The sequence below is a fragment of the Hippocampus zosterae genome, chromosome 5, assembly GCF_025434085.1.
Source record: "Hippocampus zosterae strain Florida chromosome 5, ASM2543408v3, whole genome shotgun sequence".
Lineage (NCBI taxonomy): Eukaryota > Metazoa > Chordata > Actinopteri > Syngnathiformes > Syngnathidae > Hippocampus > Hippocampus zosterae.
The window spans coordinates 11,590,723-11,608,430 of NC_067455.1; the positions used below are offsets into that span (position 1 = coordinate 11,590,723).

At 41.5% G+C, this 17,708-nt stretch overlaps 2 protein-coding genes across 9 annotated transcripts; both read right to left on the reverse strand.

Moving 5' to 3' along the window:
- Positions 1–407: 407 nt before the first annotated feature.
- ubxn11 (UBX domain protein 11) lies at positions 408–4,971 on the reverse strand. Of its 4 annotated transcripts, XM_052066705.1 has the most exons (14): positions 4,570–4,654; positions 4,291–4,316; positions 4,095–4,187; positions 3,286–3,386; positions 3,164–3,215; positions 3,017–3,093; positions 2,870–2,954; positions 2,589–2,800; positions 2,018–2,095; positions 1,820–1,943; positions 1,638–1,741; positions 1,459–1,532; positions 902–1,051; positions 408–825 (listed from the first exon to the last, which is right to left on the reverse strand). In XM_052066705.1, the coding sequence occupies exons 1-14, from the start codon at positions 4,638–4,640 to the stop codon at positions 675–677; spliced, it is 1,398 nt and encodes a 465-aa protein (XP_051922665.1). In that variant the 5' UTR covers positions 4,641–4,654; the 3' UTR covers positions 408–674. The 4 variants fall into 4 exon arrangements, with proteins under 4 accessions (XP_051922665.1, XP_051922663.1, XP_051922664.1 ...); XM_052066703.1 differs by having other exon boundaries at positions 4,095–4,316; positions 4,570–4,968; XM_052066704.1 differs by having other exon boundaries at positions 2,589–2,954; positions 4,570–4,742.
- A 109-nt stretch (positions 4,972–5,080) lies between these two features.
- Positions 5,081–17,449, reverse strand: cep85 (centrosomal protein 85). 5 transcript variants are annotated; one of them, XM_052066688.1, is made up of 14 exons: positions 17,289–17,449; positions 16,473–16,529; positions 14,979–15,110; positions 10,894–11,672; positions 10,138–10,265; positions 9,799–9,916; positions 9,509–9,694; positions 9,017–9,169; positions 8,780–8,934; positions 7,506–7,623; positions 7,326–7,376; positions 7,134–7,241; positions 6,794–7,037; positions 5,081–6,723 (listed from the first exon to the last, which is right to left on the reverse strand). In XM_052066688.1, the coding sequence occupies exons 2-14, from the start codon at positions 16,510–16,512 to the stop codon at positions 6,560–6,562; spliced, it is 2,376 nt and encodes a 791-aa protein (XP_051922648.1). In that variant the 5' UTR covers positions 16,513–16,529; positions 17,289–17,449; the 3' UTR covers positions 5,081–6,559. The 5 variants fall into 5 exon arrangements, with proteins under 5 accessions (XP_051922648.1, XP_051922649.1, XP_051922652.1 ...); XM_052066689.1 differs by having other exon boundaries at positions 9,799–9,910; positions 10,132–10,265; XM_052066692.1 differs by lacking the exon at positions 17,289–17,449 and having other exon boundaries at positions 9,799–9,910; positions 10,132–10,265; positions 16,473–16,592.
- Between the last annotated feature and the right edge of the window lie 259 nt (positions 17,450–17,708).

Below are 17,708 nucleotides of genomic sequence, written 5' to 3' on the forward strand. Positions count from 1 at the left end.
CGGTTACCAGCCAATCGCAGCACTCTTTGAATCAAAAGATTCAAATGTGAACTATTGTTTATTTGTTATTTCTTTGGAAAAGTTTTGCATCCAGAAGTGCAAATTTATGAAATCAACTCCTTGATATGAACAAATTTTAATTTTAATTGAGTTATTTCAGGTCTCTTGAGATAATACATTTTTAGAAAACACTATTTTTAATTGGGTCTTTTTTCTTCCTCTTGCTTGTTCAACCATCTGGTTGATGTCTTTGTTACATCAATACAAAATTACCAATGTGCAATCTTATTTTTATTTTTTTGGGGGGGGGGGTGTTTCTTAAAAATATTGAAAATTGACTTAGGCAATTATGCTATGTGACCGACCATGTGGAAATTAGAATACAAACATGACAATATTCCCTCTGCTCATTCAGAATATACCTTTTAATTTTTGGGAAACAAATACATTTGGGAAGAAAAAAATTGAGTATTTTCAACTCAAGCTATCACTGCAAGTTTTGTCCCAGAACCATTCCTTGGCATCCTGTAAAGATCTTTCTGGGCACTTATCCCATTCATGGTACCAGGAAGCTTGAATCTATCCCATCATCGACAACCATTCGAACTCACATTCACACAGGCACTGCGTGGGAATTGAACCCACAACTGTCATGTTTATACTATTGGTCTTATTTAGATGGAGGATTTATTTGTGTTTTTCCTTCCTCGCAGAAGAAGAGTCACATTGGTCGTAAGTCCACATGACCCAAGCGTCTGGCAGTCATCCTGGTAGTGACACTGAGGGTATGCACTGATAATGTCATAGCCAGCGAGGTTATGCCCCCTGTAAAAGAATCAATAGCGGCAAACATGAGCTGGTATGATGATCCCAACATAAGTACATAAAGATGTAAGCTCACCTATGTGTGTCTAAGTGCTGCCTCAGGTGACCCACGGTCTCGGAGATGCACATTTTCAGCACGTAAGTGTGATCGCCATCCTCTGATTTGACCTTAAGTGTGATGACGTTGCGTGCGGACGAAGGCAGGTCAGAGGTGATTGTGTGCAAGCTTGAAAAAGTGACAAGATGTGACGTATGATAATTGCACACTTTGTACAACTGTGATTAGTAATAACTGGTTCCTTCTGTTGAAAATGCACATAATGCATTTAAAAGGAATTCACTGCCACCATACAGCACTCCTATTTAAAAAAAATGCAAGCAAGTCTAGGAAAAATAAATCAGCCAAACTTGAGTCTCCAAAAACTCCACGATTAGGTCAACGTGTGTCTCAAGGCTCCATTTGACATTATATTATAGACATTTAATTTTCTACCAAGGTAAAGGACTATGCCGTTCTAGGACACATAGTTTTTTGTTTTTTTTTAAACATGACTTTTGTACGAGACTGCATTAAATTGATTAAATTGCAGGTTTGTCTAAAGTGGTCGCCATAAATGATAACCTTGTGAGTACCTGTCCTTCATTGCTTGGAGTGCAGGTGTCTCGACAATGATCGCTGAGCAGCTGTTGTGTGCGTCAGGCGAGGCCTAGGGAAAGGATGAGCCGAAATATGGAACTTCTGCATGATCAGCACAATCACAGGAGTGATCCCTTGTGCAAAAGCCAATTTCTTGGAATGAAGTTGTTCAAACCTGTAAGGCTGTCCGCGCAGAGTCCCTGATGTCAATCACTCGACCCGCCTTCACCACCATTTTTGGCAGCCTGTTCAGGAATTGTTTTGTGCTTAATGTCTTAGCTGCAAACCAAGCAAACACATGATTGATTTATTAAAGGACTTTGAAAAAAGTGACATGAAATGAGTGCAGGAACCAACCGCGAAACTGGGAGCTGACTCTGACTGATAAGTCCTCTTTTCTCTCCCGCATAATCAGTCCTCTGCCAGGAAACTTAATGCATGGTTCTCTGAGAACGAATTCCTCATCTCGTCTGTCATGGACCTTGTGAGACAAAACATAGAGGAGGGGTGAATTTATGTGTTAATGTGGAGAGACCCGGAGTGATGGCAACACACCTCAAAAGGCACACCATCTGGGAACCTGTCTTGAAGCTCAGATGGGAAATAGCCCTCCATCAGATCCTGCATGCATTGCTGCAAGGAGAACCAAACATCCTAAATCCAAAAGTGTTTTATTGTTTTCAGAGATGGAAAGTGAGCTGGTTCTGATGGGGCCGCAATCAATACTCGATCTATGTCGAGGACCTAAAGTGACAGGCACAACAATGAAATGCTCTTCCACTAGAAAGCAAAAGATACATCTATCCATCCATCCATGATCTGATCCGCTTATCCTCATGAGGGTAGCGGAGATGCCGGAGGCAGAAAATACAATTAAATGGTTTATTTACCTGACATTCATACAACAGATGAAGTCATGGCTTCCTTTTTGTTCAATCAATCAGGCCCAGATTTCACAAATAGAAAGTACTGTACATTTGTGAGTAAATTGTGACAAGATGGTTATATACCTTTTGTGACATACCCTCCGAAAATACCCCCTTGCCCCAATAAAGGCTGGGAAACACTGCTCTAGACAGGGACCAATGTCAACTATTATAGCACTATCTTGTTTTAACAAGCTAACCTGGGTGCTGTTCTCCCGGTAGGAGCGGAAGGGTCCGTTGAACATGACAATGCCATTGCTGTAGAGCTTCAGTTGCACGGGATCATTTCGTGCCAACTGCGCCCCTGTCGGTGTGAATCGTACGAATGATTCCCCTGCGAGAATGTTCAGTTCCTTAATCGTCTGTATCACAAGATCAAAGTCCATATGGAAATTCTGGACCACAGTGGTGTCTGCAAGAAGGTAGCATTCCCCACTTGTTAGTAGCCCCTTTAGTTCAAAAGTAAATATATGGTTTATACCTGTGACTGAGATGTTTGCCTGCTGTACTGCATTAGTGAACTTCCTGTCTCCCACCCAGATCAAACCATAGTCATTCAGGAAGCTCTGAAAATAGGAAACGATACATTACTGAATGTATCACAAGGAAAGGATTTGATCAAACGCACCTCCATGTCATCCACTTGGTGCTGTAGCTGTTCACACTTTCTTTCAAGATGACTGCAACTCTCAACATGGCCACGCTCTACAATGACATATCATCCACAAATTCAGCCAGCGCACGAGAATCATTTCATAAAATTTTGAATGATTACCTGAGTCTTCCTGAATTCTCAGTTTCTCCCTCAAACCCAAAATAACATTGTCCTTCCAAAGAATAAAGAGATAGTGTTGTGAGTGAGGGTTTCTATTCATCATAACAAGCGAGGGCGCTCACCTTGCGCGCCATTTCCTCTTTTTGGCTGGTGACCTTCCTCTCAAGTACTGTCAGTCTCTGCATCATGGAAGACATCGGCTCAAAGTCGCTTTGTGCAGTCCCTGAGGTTTTACAAGATAGGGGTAGGGAAACTTTTTCAGGAAGTTCTCTGAAGGCCTTTCTATTGGTGTAAAAATACCTTATAACGATCAAATAAACGCCCAACCATCGATTTGTCAATAGCATATTATTCTCATTAAGATCACTGACAAAGCCCACGCAAAGTGATAAGGGGAACATTCAAACTCCACACGGCTCATAGTCCATTTTTATTGACAGTTTCAGAGAAACATAAGCTTGGGAAATATTTCTTATTGAGATTGCAGTTTGCAATGGTGTAGAACTGGCCATTCTCTCACAGGTCATATTGTAGTTAAAGTTGTCATCTTGAGGCCGTTATGACTGTCAACTCATTAGAAACCTCACCTCATTTTACAGATACAAAACAAAATGATGAATAACTAGGTTATAACATTCTAGCCAGTAATGTTATTACTCTACATTTATTTTGAAAAGGGGGTGATGAGAAAATTGCTTGCAATTGTGCAATGTTTTTAAAAGTGAATACAGTGAGCAATTTTGATGTTGAAGCAAGAGACTTGAAGTCCATGAACATAATTTGCTTTCACTGGTCAACCTTAAGTTTGACACCTTTACTACTTCATCTTGAGTGGTGTTTCTAAATTTTGGATACTTCATCAAAATAAGCATTGTAATATTAGCAAAGAGACTTTTTGGCGAAGTTCATAAAAGTGTCCATGTGCCGTGACCTGTATGAGATGTCTTAAACCTCAGGAAGTTCCCGTCACCGCGTTGAGTAGGACTGGCCACGGGAACACTTGGGTCAGCCAGGATCTGATGTTCTAATTTAAAGGTGAGGGGTTGTGTTTGGAGAGTAGGAGAATGGGTTGGATAAAAATCTGATACATTTTGCAGTAGTGTTGATGGACGTGAGCTGCAGCTAACCTGTGAACAGATTCTCCATTTCCCCCCTGTTGGACAGAGAAAGACTTTAAATTTGTATAAATGAATATAGCATTTTTAGCGTAGGATTTGACACAGAGATATTGTGAACACATTTATTAAATACAAAAAAATATATAAAGTTGTGAATAATAATTTTGATTATTCTTGTTCAAAGCGCAGAAAGAGCTATATGGTCACATGACAAATATCCCGGAAGTCTCCTGAATGTAAAGCAGTATAAATATTTTAGCCAGGTAGTGTCGTCTTATGACTTCTTACCGTCTTGCATTTTCCGCATATTGAAGCGGGATACGCCTTGTTTTCTTTAGCATCGTCAATGGTGAACTCATGACTGTACTGGAGTGTGAGGCTTTCTTGGAGATTGTATTTAATGTTTGTAGTCTGTTGCTATTAGCAACACAGGAACCAACGGAAACAGTGTATGCACGCACCAGATTTTCGGGTTATTTTTACGCATTTAATAAATTGCGTCACATATCAAATCATATGCATGACTTAATAGTTTTAAAGACAACTACGCAAATGTGTGATGACGTCATTTTATTAGGGTTTAGTCTGAATTACTTGTCCACATTTAAAATTTATCCCACATTGCCGTGCGTTCGACGAGAGCGTTAGGCTGCGTTGTCTTCATTGTAAACACCGTGTAGTGTATATGTTCAAAGCGAGTAGGAAGGAGAAAAGCTTAACTAGTGCTATTCCCTTCTCTCCAAATTATTACAAATCATGATCATACACAAACAATTTATATAAATAAAATCAATGACCCAAATTGAACATCTTTATTTCTAAAATAGGGCAATACAAAGGACAAAAGGTATGACCATATAAACGATTATCCCTTTTGAAAAACTTGAGATGTTAAGGCATGCAGAGCCCGACTCTCAATTTTGTGCATCTTAAGGTTAATAGGTCCCATGAAATGGCTTGTGTCCTGGATAGTTATTGCATAAATGTGTATGAGAAGCTTTTCAGCCCCTTTAGTCTTTAAATTTGGCTCGTTTCATTCCAAAACTAGTAAAAATCCATTTTAAAAATGCCATGAGTACACTTCGGGGTGATCCAGCCAGCCCTATGCTCGTCACACTGAATGAAAACATGTCCCTTTTAATATGTCTTAACCAACATCCACTCAAATTCGGAACATGTCTAGTCATAATACGAAAACACAACTAACACACTTCATGGAACCTTTGCACATTAATGTCAAGCGAATCATTACAGCAACATATTAGGAGGCCGACGACTTGTTCACACACTGTCCAGATAATAAATTAATATTGTAGGTCAATATTGTTTCTCACTTGTATATTTACCTAACGAGTAAGAAAGCCATCATCAACCTTAAAATGTACATGGAAACAAATATACATGGACTAATATAAAACAGCACACGTCTAACAGAGAGCAAACATCCTACATCATCTGCTACATTCAGAGTCAGGGAATGTATGGACTATCATCCTAGTGACTGATGCTCGGGGAGAAATGTCATACTAGAAGAGTGAGTTGTGAGCTTGCTCTAAAATGCATAACCTCAAACGCGAAAGAAAGGCACCCAATGGTGTTCAGTGAGAACCTAGTCTATAGCAGCAGTGGACGGAGGGGTTGTAAAGGGATTGGCGGGGGGCTGAAAAGATTCCAACTTTGCACCACTGTCTCGACCAGCTTTCTTTGGTAGTTTGAACAGACAAAGGCCCGATGGTTTAAAATGCTGGTTAGGTATATGTCTTCTAGCTCACAACACAGACGATGTTTCACTTGTCACCATTTTAAATAACGGTATAGTGGCAACATCTCCATGACAAAACATAGTTCCAGTTGATTGTCAACCGCTTCTTGGATCTTTTCCCCAAAAGAGGGAAATCTAGAGTTCAATAAATTATATTTCTGGGACTTTTACAGACACGTCTCTATCCACTTAAGTGAAAAAAGTTTAAGACTATTTGGTAAATGATCGTATGTCACATTGAAATAAAAAGTAATTTTCAATAGAATCAAGTATTAGAGGCAAGTTATTTTCTGTTAGCCCTTGGACTGAAATTGCTGAACAACAGTAGGATAGGAAGACTGTTCTACAGGCAGGCTGTAGAAGTACAGTACAGTCAGTCAAACAAAGCCAAATCATTTCGGCTTGCTTTTGTCCGCATTCCAAGAAATTTAACCTGCTCCGCGTGCTGACGACATTCAGTAACTAGGCTTGAAAGTCCAGCCTGATAGTGATGCTCCTGAGATGAAAGGGGCAAAGCTATTGGGTGATGCAGTTTTCGCCCATGTCTTGTGCGTAGCGATCCATGATTAGGTTACGCAACTCCTCCACATCACGACGAAGCTGTTGCGCTTCCAACAGCTTCTTGTGTAGCACCTCTGGACTTAGCCAATCCTCATCATGCTCCGCCATTGCTACGGGTGCTACAAAGACAAATGGAAAATGAAAATGCTTGTCACAGAAATGAGCAAGAAAGGCTTTATTCAAGCTTACACATGAGTCCGAGCAGCAGTGAGAGGTTGGGGTCTTGACCCTGAGCCCTTTGGGTCAAAATGCTGCACAGGGAGCGCAAGTCACAGAGGCAAGAGGCAAGCTCCTTGTGGAGCCTCTGTGTCAGGCGGGCCCCAGTCGCCTGCAGACTTGAGGAGGCCTCGTTGGTGCTCTTCTGCTCTGACTCACTAATCTGCTCCTGCAGGGTCAGGTTCTGCTCCATCAGTTCCTGGTTTTGGGTAGAGAGCTGGAAGAAAGCGGTTGAAATCAGCTTTGGCCTAACGAAGGCATTTTCTGCAATTGAATCAACCAATAGATTATTCAGAATGCAACTATCTAGTACCTCTTTCATGGCCATGTGGAGCTCATCCATGGTTTGCTCTTTGGCCAACACATCCTCTCTCAGAGCTTGGGAAGCGTTCTCTTCCTGGGATATCTGCACCTCCAAAGCCTGCAGAGGAAAACAAGAATAAGAAGTTAAGAGACAACAGTCACATAAGAAAGTCATTTTCAAGGAACACAAGTGGTCAATTACATGAATCTGGGAACTAAGTTGCTCCATCAGCCTATGTTGTTTCTCAATAACCTGCCAAGAAAAAAAAGGAGACAATGATACTGTTACATGTCTTACAGAGTAAATATGTTTGTTTGGTTAATAAAACAGTTCTTTGAAATACAATTTAATTTCTGGTCAATACATAAAAACACAGCAGACCTTCTTGTGTTTTTGCTGCTCCTCTCTTAAACTATTATTCTCTCCTCTGAGCTTGTCGATGTCCAGAGAAGGTAGCCGGGCTCCATCTTCAAGGCCCTGTTGCACTCGCTGCTGCATACTAAGGAAGACGCATAGAACCACTGTTACTTTTACTTTACTCTTTTTATATTTACAGCAAATAGCAGTAAATACACACCAAGTTTAACTGTGGAAACTAATCAAATTGAAAAGAACTTTAAAGAAATGATAAACTAAATTTTAGTTTATAAGACCAACTAAATATGACGAAATGGGAATTAATTTCATGTATGAGCTTTTGGGGTTTACTTTGAATGTATTTAGTTCAATACCACTGTACAACACTACAGAGGCAAGGTCAAACCATCATTTATCCTCCACTTGACAAATACGCCATTAAAAAAATAAAGAACCAATACTTAAACCTAATAAAAACTAAAGTCTTTTCAAAAACATAAAAACAAACAAATCCACTCTCAAAACTAAATAAAACAAATAAAAAAGAAAAGTAAAAACGAAATAAAAACTACCGTATTTTCATGACCAAAAGGCACACTTGAGTCTTACATTTTCTCCAAGGTGGATGGGGCGCCTAATAATGCGGGTCACTTTGTGTATGCACTGAGTTCCAAAATCTGTGAATGGTGTCGTGTGACTTTGTTGAGGGGTTCGCTTGACTGACTAATGTTGTGCCGACACACTGCTTATATTGTGGAAAGGCGGTTGCTTTACTCAGACTGGGAGGTAGCACCGGGCGAGTTACGCCACAATTTGTGAATGGATTGTGTCTGCCTGCACTGTTGTTTGAGCTGAGCTTTTGCAAAAGTCGGCATAATTTCTGAGGAGCCGCACGGAGACGAGACTGACTCTAACAATGACGCGACGGAACCGGGCGTGTTTGATGGCGAACCCAGCTGAGGCAAGATGGAGACTTTGATGATTTGTGGATGAGGATTGATTAAAAAAAAAAAAACTATAACCAAACTCAGTTTTGCTCCCGGTGCCTTTTTTTTAATTATGCTGGACTGCATGAATGCTAGCATATTTTAAAGCTGGCGTATGTTTTACCGTGCCAGCGTCCAATAATACAATGCACCTTGTGTATGTGTTAAATACAGAAATAGCACCCGTAACTGACACGCCTTTTAATACAGTCCGTCGTATGGTTGTAAAAATGCAGTGTAATGAAAAATCCTAAACTATACTAACCCAGATAGATACTGTATCTACTTTGCTTCGTCTGTGTGTGCGCATACTCAGTAATGGTGGTCAGCAGATCCCTCTCCCTTCGTTTCTGCTCCTCCAGCTGTGTGTCCTTTTCTTCAAGTTGTGAGCGTGTTGTCTCCAAGGAGGCCTCTAGTTCTTTTACTTTCTCTTGAAGCCGAGTTGCCTGCTGCTCGGCCTCCTGAAGCTAAGACACAAACATATTTCGTAGCCAAGAAAGATCAGGACAAATGCGTGTTCCTTTCAGCTCAAACCTCAACTGTGCTCACCACTTTGTTCTGGCTCTGGTAGTCCTCTATGGTTGGCAGGTCGGCCAGATAGCGTTCCAGAGTCTCGATGCGCTGCTGATTCTCTCGTTTCAGCTCAGACTCCTTCTGACACTTCTTTTTCAGGTTGCTGATATGCTTGTCTCGACACTTAATCTGCAAAAACAGGCCACAATAATAAGTTTAAGAGTAAGAAGCAGGGTGAAGACAACATGAAGGCCACTGTTGCTATAAATGCTCTCGTGTGTAAAATCTCCATCACCTTTCATTAAACTTCCTCAATGGCACTCTGGTTTAGTGGCAAAATACAACAGTTTTTTTCCACATTTAAAACAAATATCCGGAGTGTAGTTGCCGTTTTGAATTGAATTATTATTTTTGGTGCTCTACTTGAGTCGTATGAACAGATGCGTGTTCCTTTTGTTTCTCATAAACTTCAGTGGTTTACTATCTTGCAAAACACACATTAAGGAGGCAAAGGCGGTTAACACCCACTCTGTCTTCCTGTTTCTTCATCTCCTCTGTATGCTTCTCGCACGTCTCCTTCAGGCTGTCAGTCAGTCGGCGTGTCTCAGCCTCCACTGCACCCAGCCTGCGCTCAGCCTCCGCCTTCTCCATGGCAGCGCAGTCTGTGCGCTCAGCAAATTGTGCCCTCAGGAACGCGTTCTCTCTCTGAGCTTCCTGCAATATTGTCATGTGAGTCACCTTGAGGTCCGGAAGCGAAGCATGTGAAAACAAGAATGGCTACGCAGGGCTTGCAGTGAGGTTTTGCAAGAGTTAGTCACCTGCAACCGAAGCAAACACACATCGCCGAATGGAGCGCCTCTGCCCAAGAAGGCTCCGTGGACATGCAGCTCACTTTCCCTCAGACGCTGCTCCAACTGAGTCATATGCTGCCTTTGTCTATACAAAGATCATCGCATTACAAAATGCATTTGCTATAATCTGGGGGACATAAATTTGAACTTGAACAACTGTCCCACTTTTACACATTCATGTTTTGATTGATCTGAAGAAATAAAGAGGAGTAAATAGCTATGTTGCAGGACCCTTTTAGTGAAAAAGCGGCAATGTGATGGTAAGGTTAAACAAACACGAGGAATAAAATGAGTGGAAACACTTGCCGCTCTATTATAAGCTCCTTCTCCTTCAGCAGACCTTCACTGGCTTTCACCAGAGCGTCCCACTTGCCAGACTCCGGGTGCACGGCAGTTGGGTACAAGGACGGGTACTGGCCCATCCCGGCGCTCAACTGGGACAGAGACACGGACGGGACAATCAGATTGACACCATACACTATATGACACTTGCTTAATATTGTCTGCAACAAGAAGATCAAGCCAATACATTTTTGTTTTCAACACAAAATTTTGATAATTGTATGAAAATGAGTGTAAATGCACGTTTGATAACTTAAAAAAAAACAACACATTTTAAGAATAAAACCCTATGAAAGGCGACGGAAACAATGAATTCCCCAAATCCATGTGCAAAGTGTGCCATGCTTTTCCCCTGACAAAAAAAATAACATAATTACAGCATATGCACTCAACATTCTTAAAGAGCCACTCTAAAAAGATATTTCTTCAATCAGCGCACTAATTCTAGCGTGTTCAGTTTGTCTGATATCCTGCTTTTAAATAGGCCAATGTGTCTAAATGCCCCCAGTCTTTGTGTAGTCCAGCTCAACATGATTTTTCCAATAACGATCTCTGTGTCTGTCCCCATTTCCTGTTCCAAAAACAAGGGTGTTCCATTGGACAACTGTGATGACCCTTTATTTTTCAGTCATTTCGTGGAAACCACAATAACCTTTGTTTGGACATGTATGAAGCCATGTATTTGTAAGCGGACCTTCTAATCTTGATTCAAAAACATACCTGCATTTGTTCCACTTGCATGCGTAGGCTATCCATCTGTTGCTTATGTTGTTGTTGTTGCTGCTGCGGCCAGCCAAGTATTTCGCCACAACGGTCCTGGCGTACTGGATCGTACGCTTTGGTGCCCACATGTTCCCTCAACAGAGCCTGCGTTTGCAAGCTAAGTGGGCTTGCATAAACACTAGCAGGCTGGCTGGACCTGGGATTGGAGGGGTCGTTGGCGATGGAAACTCCGGGAAGGGAAACTCCAGACCTGGCCTCCGGGAGAACTTTGTAGTTTTGATCCGCGCCTCCTCTGTAAACCTCAGATGCAAAGTCGGAGTTGTCTCTAATCCCTGCAGTCTGTAATCGGAGTCTGACATCAGGACATAAGCCCCCCAACAAGGTTGACTGGTTCAGGGTAGGTTCCACAGCAGGCGTGTCAAACCTCTGGCCCTCATCCATTCGTGTTTGATCCGTGGGGAAAAGCGAATGGTCCAGCCCATTGACCAGGCTTCGATAGCGACTCAGGCAGTCGGGCTTTGGCCCAACACTCTCGCTTCCCATAGCGGGCTGAGCATCCAGGTTGGGTGAAGATGCTGATTTGGAGAGGCAGGACGATTTGGAAGTGGAGCCACTTGATGTTCTGGAGGTAGAGGAAGATCTGGACTCTTCCTGGACGCTTGCCTGGGGCTTAGAGGCCAGGGCTCCGGCCGTGGATGGCATGACATGTGCCGTTGGTATCGGGATCTGACTGCGAATGGGCTGGAAGGCAGGGCTGCTCCTGGAGCTGCAGAAATCTGCAACCCAATTAAAAATAGGTAAAATTAGCAACACATTATCTCACTGTTCCATATACAGATGTACAGAAAAGGATCAGTGCAGAATGCTGAGAGCACTGCAGGCTATTTGCACTATTTTAGATACAGCAGGCAGTGTCTGTGGGTGGCCTACTTTGTCGTTGAATAGTCAACCTTCTCTAACTAAAATACAGCATGGGGAAACCACCAATCTTCACCGAAGGATTCTCCTCAAAATAATAACCATGTTTAATTAATGTTGAATAAGCTTGTATTCAGCGCCAATCGTCTTTACATGTGACACAATCCCAGTTTTGCAAGAATCAAATGCGTCCTTCGATTACTCATGTACACACCCAACTGACATCCTGAACCATTCCCCAAAAACATCTTCATATTATGCAAAGAAAATAAAGCTCGACAACAGCTCAACAAACCTCAGAGACCTGTTCGCGTCTCGAAAACAGACGGTCATTCCAAGGCAACAAGCGCATTAGTTGCATTGTATCGCTGAGCCGAGCAGAGCAGAGCAGCAGGACCCTTTAAATCCAAAAAGATGTCTGAGCCTTGCATTTCTCAGCAACAGCCAATCACCCAAAGAAGCCAAACTGACAGCGACGCTGAAGGGGAGGCCCTGTGCCCAAAGGAGTATTGTCTTCAAGCAGCCTGTGCCCAACACTGAGCAAACACATCGAACTAGGCAAACACAGGAAAGGTTAGGGGTATTTATAGCCCACCTCTCAAGTTACAGAGTGATCTGTGGGTGACGCTTATTTAAGCACCTTTACTCCTCCCTCCCACACCAACACATCACATGGGCACATTCACAGTTGAAGCCTCATACGTCTTGTTTAAATCACATCTTCCGTAAACTAGAGAATATTAACAATCACAACAAATGAGTGGAAAATAAAAGGAAACAAGCTGCAGAAATTTAACTTCCAGTGAGTGCAAAACGGGTCTCCTCTTGGTTTCCTGATTTGTGAGTGACTGACAAGAACAAGTCTAAACTACTCTGTGAGGTGTTTGCTCAGCACACATTCCATCTTTTGCAAATTATATAATACTGTATAATTACAGTTACCCGTCACTGTAAAACAGATTCTTTGGCTAAACTTGTAACTCACAACTTAGATGAATTTTACAGTCAATGTTTTACAATCTCATTGCCATCCTCATCATAATAACAGGTTAGCAACATGGCTAGGGAGCTCATTGTTTGTTACTGCGCGACTCAGTCATAAAGTGGAAGGCATACATGTGTTCAGAATCTTGCTCAACACATTCATGTGCTGCTGTACACCCACAAGTGTTTAATCAGCATAACACCTCGTGCACACGCATGTTTCCAACCTCATGCTACCCCCCAAAAAGTCTGTGTTGATCACGATAGCAGACCTTGATACATGGGAACGTAAATGGCCATTTGGCCCGACCACCGAATTTTACACATTTTTATTTCTATGCATGTGGCAAGTTGCAACTTGTTGAGTTCAAACAAATGCCAGATGTTCAAAATTAGTTTTTGTTATTCATAGAGCTATTATCGACATATTTTACACTATAAATATAACATTAGAAAAAAATCTGAATTGCTTCGATGAGTAACCAATTACTTTTACAAGGCAGTAACTGAGTAAGCAACCCAATTACATTTTGGAAGAAGTAATTTGTAACAAACTAATAACTTTTTGAAAGAAACATACCCACAACTGGTCCTGACAACTGACAGCTCTGAATAACAACATGTTCAGAGACACACTTGAAGCTCGGGCAAACCTGTGCTGACATGTTTCAATTACTTGGAAGAGTTTAATGATGCGCTGTATCAACCGTTGCTTCAAACATGCTTCACTCTGACTGGGAATGCTTATGTTTTATGAAGCTGGAGTTAAAGAGGCTGACTTTAGAAGAACAAGCTTTAAATCATTCATAATTGTTGATTAAAACTGTCTTTAACACACCACAAAAGGGTTTTCCAGGATGAAACTAAAATGAACTAGTGAAACACTGGTGAACTTCACTTAATTCGACCTTCTCTAAACTTCAGAATGAAATTTCCAACTCTTCAATGTTGGGAACGTTGTTCTCTAACGCAGAGCAAAATTCAAAACAGGTGATTGAGCCATGAAGCAACTAATACATTGCCTGGTAAAATTAGAACTGATATTTAAACAGTCCTCATCGCCATGCTGTTTACATTCTGAAATCATGAGACCATACAATTGCAAGGCTTCAAACAGGATGTTCACAGGGGGAAGTGGCCACTGAGCTTCGAGTACCAGAGTCTCATCAGCAGGTTGCAACACAGACAGAGATGCCAGAAGAGTTATTAAAAAAAAAAAAAATAAGCACACACTTAAAAAAACAACTGCTTTTACTTGACCAAACCAGTAACTCAATCCGTTTCAATATAAATCCCTAGTGTGATATTGCGTAATTGTTGTTTAATGTTATTTTAATCGCTACACAATACCAAATAAACAACAATAATTGGTTAATAAACAATAACCAGGAACATTTTGTTTTGTTTGTTCAAAATTTTCTGATTATTTGATTCAAAATAATTAATAGATTAATCAACTCTAAAACGGATCCTGCCAAAATGCTGATGAACATTCAATACGCATTTTCCACAGAAGGGAAAATAAAGGGGGAAAATCTGAACGCCCTCTATCGAAAAAAATATTTTAAAATATTGTACAATATATTTCTTTTTATTTTGGAAAAAAAACTGTGGATATAAACAAATGTGTGGGTGCTGAACGGTGAATATGTGGGGCTCAACTGTAGTCCTATTTAATTTAAATAGCTTTGATTTAAATGTGTGTGCGGGTAGACATGCATGCACACTCAAGGCAATATTTCATTGCCGTCAGGCTCCCATTAAAAGGGTATATGTGATCTGCCTATTTGTATCCACATTTGGAATAGGTCTGACTGGGATCAGATAATTCCATGTTATTTTTTTCCCTCTTGAGCTGCTATGACCCATATCTGAAGTGTGCCATGTGGGATCAGAAAAAAGGGTAACATTGGAATTGCATCACTTGAACCATTGGATTAGAAATCCAGTCATAAATAGGAATTAATCATATGCTCGTCCTGGTAGCCTACAAAGCCGAATCACACACATCATTACTCCCATTTTACCTTTAGTTATGAATTAATTTACACATACCGGTACATAGTTGTGACTGCAGGTCGCAGAAGGGAAGGTAAATCCAGGAAGTGGTGTGACCTCTTGGTGAAATGGGTACAATTGCAAAACATACATCCGCACAGGAAACAAGAAGCAAATGTTACCTTCTGTGCTGTCAGACGCTGATGTGCCAAGACCAGTATCCCCACTGGCTGATGTTTCAGGCCGGGGGCCCAGGCGATTCTGGAATTTCTCGGACAAGGTTGGCGTTTGCCACGCCATGTCAGCAAACCTCGCTGTATGCATATTTAGGAAACAGGACAAAACCATTACAACATTGATCCATTGTCCCAACTTGTTAACCAGTAGTTCTGAAGATGCTGTTTTTTGTTGTTTTTGTCATATGTTCCATGTGGACCCGTTGTCAATTGTTTTCAGCGTTTTGGCCTTGACATTGTCGAGGGAGAGGGGTCTGTCCTTGATGGTAGCACCTTCTCGGCACCATGTGTGTAGCTGCACTGATTTTGATGGGAGGAATGTCGGTGATACTTTTCTGTCTCTGCCTGACAGCGATGGGACACCAGTGTATTTGTGCCTGTGGTGGGCAGCATTATTCACAGCCCCATTTTGTTCAGAGGAGATGTCGGCACTGTTGGACAGTCTGCGTTGTCTGGATGGATGGTTGGTGGAGCTGAGGATGAGGAGAAAGGAATATCGGCGCGAAGCGCGGATGTGTATTTGGAACTGTGCGTCGGTGCTTGAAATTGCAGCGGCTCGAGGTGGAGAATTGAATCAATCTCTGTATTTGTCAATGGACATTACAGCTTCTTGTTTACTTTCAAACGTAGCTTGAAGCAGACGTGCATGCTGAGATCATCATCTCTGAATCACTCGTGAAAGGGGACTTTAATTCTCTCCTCTTTCATATATTACCGCTTCTAACAAGGCATATCTAGGAACCCTTGTTACGATTCTATTATTGGCCATATTTTGTTATTTTACATTCAACGTTCTAGAAAGCCCTTTCTTACAGCTACAGCTGTTGTGAAAGTGGTATACAAATAAAAATGTTGAATCCTTTTGCAAGTAGCGCGTTCATTGTGACTTATCGTGGTTTTCAACAATATCGAATATATTCTCTGCCTCTTTTTTGAGGAACAATTTGGCCTTTTAAACCACAATATTTTAATGATGATCATTATGTTGGTGCATGGAGAGCCAAGTATTTTTCTTAGGTGATAGTAAAGTTGGGACAACCATTGCATTAAAGCACATATGTCAAACTCATAACCTGATGGCCAGATCTGGCCTACCACATAATTTTATGTGGCCTGTGAAAGTAGCTCAAATATGTCAACTTCCATGATCCTTTCTAAAATGTCTTCCAAAATGTTTAATTGTCATATGTAATAAATAAGAGATATATTCCAAACATTTTTGTTACCAAATCCCTCATGATAGTAACTTAAACAATGATTGAATCAACAGTTATTCCTGACTTCTTTATATGGTTCCCGTCATAAAGGTCCTCCGAGTGAAACGGTAAATAAAACGTGGCCCGTGCCGAAAAGGAGTTTGTCACGCCTGCATTAGAGCTTGATGCTTAATTATTCACAGGAGAGAGAAAGACGATGTAATTATAAAAGTTACAAACCTACCAGCCGGTTTAGATGAAGGGTATCTCTGTGAGGTTGTCATTCCATACACGGCGTCACCTGAAAGAATTGTGTTTTGGTTAACGGAATGAAGAAACAATACACCGACTAGAGCCTCAATAAATGATCTTCATGTATTATCCAAGGACATCGAGACAAAATCCATGCTCAGCAGTATCCAACACTGTCATTGTCAAATGAACTCCACATTTGCTTCGGCTCTCAACTTGACCCGATTACTCCACTCCGAGGGACAGCAACGAAAATGACAACACGAACACGATGTACCGTTACACAATCGGTTTCCAAAACACGGACGCCCCCAGAGACTTCAAGGGACGCACGTAATAATGTCTCCCGTGCCTAACGAACAGACGATGTCGGCAATCTCATTCCATTACTCTAATCGTCTTTACTCGAGTCTGGCTAGTTAATTCATAATCCAAACGCGCGCCTACCTAAAACAAAAGCAAACTACAGGCAGGCTAACCACAACCACATTTATACCTTACTAACCATTTAAATCATTCTTACAACGAGGTCGAGTGAAATTTACACAAGAGTACCAAATGCGTGTTGCTTGAACGTAGCAATTATATCCCAATAACTCACAAGTAACTGCAATGCCCTGCGACGCGACCCATTTAATCTTGTTAATCCGCGACAAATCTGTTTCCGTCCAATATGCTATAGCTAACATGCTACAGCTAACAGCGCAACCAACGCTCGCCCAGCTGCTTCTCCCGTTTGTTAACATCGCCGTGAGAATGTTTGCTATTATCGTAGACAAGTTGGCTCGTATGGAGATGGCCTCCTCACCTTTCGCTCCTCATCGATGTAAATAGTTACAAATCTCAGTGTGAGTTAGACAACTGAATCTCAAACAACCGCTGCGATGGCAGTTGTTCCAACACTGAGCCCAACTGCGGCGCGCTGAAGGCACACAAGGCAAACGAGGCAACTAAGCGCGCTTGTTCGTTGTGACGGCGTCGCCCCTCAACATAACCTGTTCGGGTTACTGTCCCACAACGACAAACGAATTGGTCGTCTCACGGATGTATTTGTTCAAATTCAATTTAAAACCACCGACATAAGTATTTTGAAGTTGCTACTAACATTCCACCGTTCCTCGAAGAAATGTGCTGGCGTGAGCTGTTCAACAAACACGGCTACAAAATGTAATCGAACCAACCCTACTACTTTGGGAATAAAAACCCCAAATTGTAAACATTCAAATAA

Coding starts and splice junctions, on each gene's coding strand:
- ubxn11 (XM_052066701.1), bottom strand. Junction 1,742..1,819: donor AGTCAGCTCCCAGTTTCGCG/GTTGGTTCCTGC, acceptor CTTGGTTTGCAG/CTAAGACATTAAGCACAAAA. Junction 1,533..1,637: donor CTGCGCGGACAGCCTTACAG/GTTTGAACAACT, acceptor TCCTTTCCCTAG/GCCTCGCCTGACGCACACAA.
- cep85 (XM_052066688.1), bottom strand. CDS start 16,512: ATGACAACCTCACAGAGATACCCTTCATCTAAACCGGCTG. Junction 10,266..10,893: donor TGCAAGTGGAACAAATGCAG/GTATGTTTTTGA, acceptor TCTCTGTCCCAG/TTGAGCGCCGGGATGGGCCA. Junction 7,377..7,505: donor AGCAGCAAAAACACAAGAAG/GTCTGCTGTGTT, acceptor TTTTCTTGGCAG/GTTATTGAGAAACAACATAG.